The following is a 4,309-nucleotide window of genomic DNA, read 5'->3' on the forward strand; positions in this document are numbered from 1 at the left end:
TGGATTGTTCCTTTTACCAGTACACCTAACCAGTTTCGGTGTCACACCGAAACCTTTAGACTCTGCACCAGAACCTTTGGACTCTGCACCAGAACCTTTGGACTCTGCACCAGAACCTTTGGTGACCACGCATGTAAAAGTTTGGTTTCTCTCCGTGTACAATACTTACAACGAGACTCGATGAATAGCGTTTGGTTCATACAGATCCCCCATACCCAGGAGTCGCGGCGAGCCCGAGTGATCTCTGTGCTGCACTCTGTTGCCAGAGAAGTGCGTGCGTGCAACTCACCTGGAACAGAACAGAGAAAAACAGAGGTTAGCACACGGAGAGCCTCGTCCCAAGTCCGTCAGTCAACTCGGCAACATGGCAACGCCGCCCGCCCGACACCAATGCCCCCCCCCCTTTTCCTTCCTCCTCCACTCCACTAAATCCAAGGCGTACGACTCGACGCCTAGCCAGGGACTCGTCGCGTGGAACCTGGTCCGCCTTGGAAGATTGACCCTCGCCGAACCATACAGACTCCGTTCACCCAGGACGTAGATAGTTATATCTTGTAAGTAAAATCTACGCGACTGCTGCGTGAGGCACACGAGGCAGCTGCCTAATAAGAGGAACAAGAAGGAGGTCGCGCCGGCGGGGCGTAGCGCCGTCCCAGAACAATAAAGCATTCCGGGAAAGCTGAAATGCAAAAGAATGCGGGGAAGATGAAAACGGAAATTACTATGCTTCAACATGGGTACCTCCGTTTTCTTGTTCCCTGCATTCTTCTGCATTTCAGCTTTACCGGAATGCTTTATCCAGAAGATGAGCGACAGTCTAGCAGAGGTTAGGATGAGTGTCGTTAGGTTTTAAAACAGTTTATAACGGACCCATGCATCTAGCACCTTGGTACCACATCTTCAAAAAAGGTTTAATACGACAGTTGAGTCATTATCATTGAGTTAATGCTGTAACAATGAAAAATGTCCATACACTAACCTAGACAACGACACCGCGACGGTTTAGAAGATTGTATAAACTCACTTTTCCGAAGCCAAACTTCCAAACTTTACAGAACCTCAGACACAAAGAATGCTACTACAATCCCATCTTTTAAACAAATTCTGTAAAACTTGATTTACTGAGAGCCTCGGAAATGCTTGGTGAGAGGCGGTCCCACATCCACTCGCGACGCGGCAAAACACGGCCTATGCGTTCTGCTTATTTGTTTCGTGACGGCGCTACGATACGCCACCCCCCCCCCCCCCCTCCAGCGCCCATGGATGCCAGGTCAGAGCCCCGAGAGCGAGCGACCATCTGCCTGCATGGCGTCCGAAAGCGAATAAAGCATTACGGTAAAGCTGAAATGCAGAAGAATGCGAGGAACAAGAAAACGGAAGTCGCCATGTTAACGCATAGCGATTTCCGTTTTCTTCTTCCCCGCATTCTTCTGCATTTCAGCTTCACCCGAATGCTTCATAGCGAACGAGCGTTGGCGTTCGGGAGCGGTTGCCGCGCGCTGACCCATCACGTGTTTACAGACCATGGACGACCTGCCAGACGACGCGGTGCTCGCGGTGCTGCAGCACCTCGACGTGTCGGCCCTGCTCGCCTGCCGCCTCGTGTGCAGGCGGCTCGGGGGACTTGTCGTGCACCCGGACCTCTGGCGGCACAGACGTGTCTCCCGCAAGGACCCGTGGCTGCTGCCGGCGCTGCAGCTAGCGCCGTGCCTGGGCGAGCTGGAGGTCGAGCCAGCGCGCGCTGGACGAGGCATCGTGTGCTACACGGCGACCAGGTGCGGCGCGGTCACGCTGAGGCTGACGGTCTCACACTACTCCTCCCTGCCTGGTGCCTTCCTTCTCAACTCTCAGCTCGCACTCGGGCGACTCAAGCACCTGCACCTGGACCTCCAGGTGCACTTCGCAAAGAAAGGCGTCTTTAACGCCTCCGTTCTGTTAGCGGCGGTGGCCTCCTCGTGCGGCCTGCAGACGCTCGTGGTTTTGGTCTCTGAGTTTCCGAGACCGTCATGGGCCCCAACCGCAAGCTTCATCGGCGACCTCGGCAAGCTCGACATAGCCCCAACTGTGCACCCGCCGTCCCTGCGTCACTTCCACTGCAGGCTCATACCGAACCTGGAGCCCTTCATCAACCACATCCTGGTGGCGCACGCCGCGACCCTGAAGGTGGTCGAGCTCGTCAACCCCGACGGCTCTCTGCGCTCCCCGGTGACGACAACGCTGCTCGCCGCCCAACCCAAGCTCAGCAGCCGTGAAAGTGAGAACGTAAGTACTAGTGTGGGAAGTGTAACGTACTGGGCTAAAATCAAATGTAGTTGTTTCCGTGGGCTCTGGGCCGCCGATCTTTAAATATTATCTCGGGGTAGAGAGTTCTAAACGCCAGGGTATATTACCATACTTTTCGTTTTAACAGGTCATGGGACCTTTGCCGGACGCCGAGGTTCTCAAGGTGCTGCAGTGCCTGGACGTGCCGGACCTGCTCGCCTGCCGCCTCGTGTGCAGGAGGCTCGGGGGACTTGCCCTTCACCCGGACGCGTGGCGGCACCGGCGCCTCTCCCACAAGGACCCGTGGCTGCGGCCGGCGCTGCGCCTGGCGCCGTGCCTGGACGAGCTGGAGGTCGAGCTGGCGCTGGCGAACCCATGTCGGCAAGAAGTGCTGGACTACATGACGACCACGTGCGCCGCGGCCGCGCTGAGGCTGGCGGTCAAAGACTGCTCCTCCTGCTACGAGGTCGGCGCTCTCATGGTCAGCAAGCAGGTCACGCTCGGCCGGCTCAAGCGGCTGCACATCGCTCTCGACGACCTTTCCCGTGACGGCGCCTCCGTTCTGCTAGCGGCGGTGGCGTCCTCGACCGCGCTGGAGACGCTTGTGGTCTCGGAAATCCGTTGCGTCTATCACGTCGCAGACGCCCTAAGCGGCCACCACTTATCAACTACCAAAGTGCACCCGCCGTCCCTGCGGCACTTGCGCTGCCCACTGCAACCGAGCCTGGTGTACTTCATCAACCACATGCTCAACGCACACGCCGAGACCCTGGAGACGGTCGACCTCCTCCACCCTAACCGTCGGACCTTGAACTGGGGGTACACGATGGTGACGGCGCGCATGATGGCCGTGCCGCTCAACCCGGGTCTGGAGTGCGTCATCCTGGGCGGTATGCCCCACCTCCGCAAGCTGGAGTGCTGCCTGCTGCCCGGCCTGCAGGCCGCGGCCGAGTGCACTTCGCTCAGGGAGGTCACGCTCTGGGTCAGCGAACAAATGCGGGACCACGCCGCGGACGCCGAGGAGTTCCTAGCGCGCGCCAGCCAGTTGCGCTCCGTGTCCCTGACGTACCGGCGCCGGAGCAGCGGGAGGAGGGAGTCCGCCGGCATCGGCGCCGGCCTGATCCTGGCCCTGACTCGACAGCCCGCTCGGTCGCAGCTCGAGTCGCTCGTCGCCGACAACGACGGCGACCTGGACGACTCTCAGTTGCGGCCGTTTCTCGACGCCCTGCCCTCGCTGCCGGCCCTGCGGCATCTGGAGATGAACGGCGTCCTACATGGAGTGTTGCCCGACCGCGTCAGTCCTGACAGGACGCCGGCCCTGCGGACCCTCCGCCTGCTGCCAGCCATGGGCCGGGCTCCCAACTGCGTGCACGGCTACGTGCACAGCCCCGCCCTGAGCGCCCTCCTGGACAACAACCCTGCGCTCGAGGTGCACGTGTGCGCGCCCTACTACTGCGAGACCACCGCCAAGCCCTGCAGCTGGTGCGCCATGGCCTGCCACCGGAGGGAGCTCCCGGAAGCCGTGTGGGAGACGCCGAACAAATGGCCCTACGCCAAGCTTCCGGGTCACTTATGGGTCAATGTTACTCGATTCGTCCAGCATTTGAAGAGGAAATTTCCTCAATAACTGTAGCTTAAAATTGTTTTGTGTTCATTGCATCAATAAAAATAATTAATTAATCTGTATTTTATTGGTTTTGTGATCTACTTTCTTTCCACACGAAGGCAGGCAACAGGATGTAGCACGTCCTTGCACTGCTTTTTGCAGGGAAAAGGGGGGGGGGGCAGCGTCATGGTTCAACACTACCTGTTGCATTTTGAGCCGCGGCTAGGGAACAGCCCAACAATGAACACCTTGCTCTGAGTAGTCCGCTCCGAGCGCACTTGCCGCCCTCCTAAAAACAATAATTGTTTACGTTTTTTGCAAGTAGATGATAGGCTACATTTAACACTAAAACTAAAAACTGATGGGGAAGGGGGGTGGGGAGGCTGAGGCCACGGCGCAGAGATCCTTCTCCACCATGCTTTAGGCTAACCACGGAGTAAA

The 4,309-nt window shown here is 58.1% G+C and overlaps 1 protein-coding gene across 1 annotated transcript; it reads left to right on the forward strand.

Annotated features, from left to right (window-relative positions):
- Nucleotides 1-432: 432 nt before the first annotated feature.
- On the forward strand, nt 433-3,948 carry LOC113213179 (uncharacterized). Its single transcript, XM_026432163.2, has 3 exons — nt 433-554; nt 1,522-2,262; nt 2,411-3,948. The coding sequence occupies exons 2-3, from the start codon at nt 1,525-1,527 to the stop codon at nt 3,887-3,889; spliced, it is 2,217 nt and encodes a 738-aa protein (XP_026287948.2). The 5' UTR covers nt 433-554; nt 1,522-1,524; the 3' UTR covers nt 3,890-3,948.
- Nucleotides 3,949-4,309: the final 361 nt, after the last annotated feature.

The sequence above is a fragment of the Frankliniella occidentalis genome, unplaced genomic scaffold (assembly GCF_000697945.3).
Source record: "Frankliniella occidentalis isolate FOCC.00 unplaced genomic scaffold, Focc_3.1 Scaffold25, whole genome shotgun sequence".
Taxonomy (NCBI): Eukaryota; Metazoa; Arthropoda; class Insecta; order Thysanoptera; family Thripidae; genus Frankliniella; species Frankliniella occidentalis.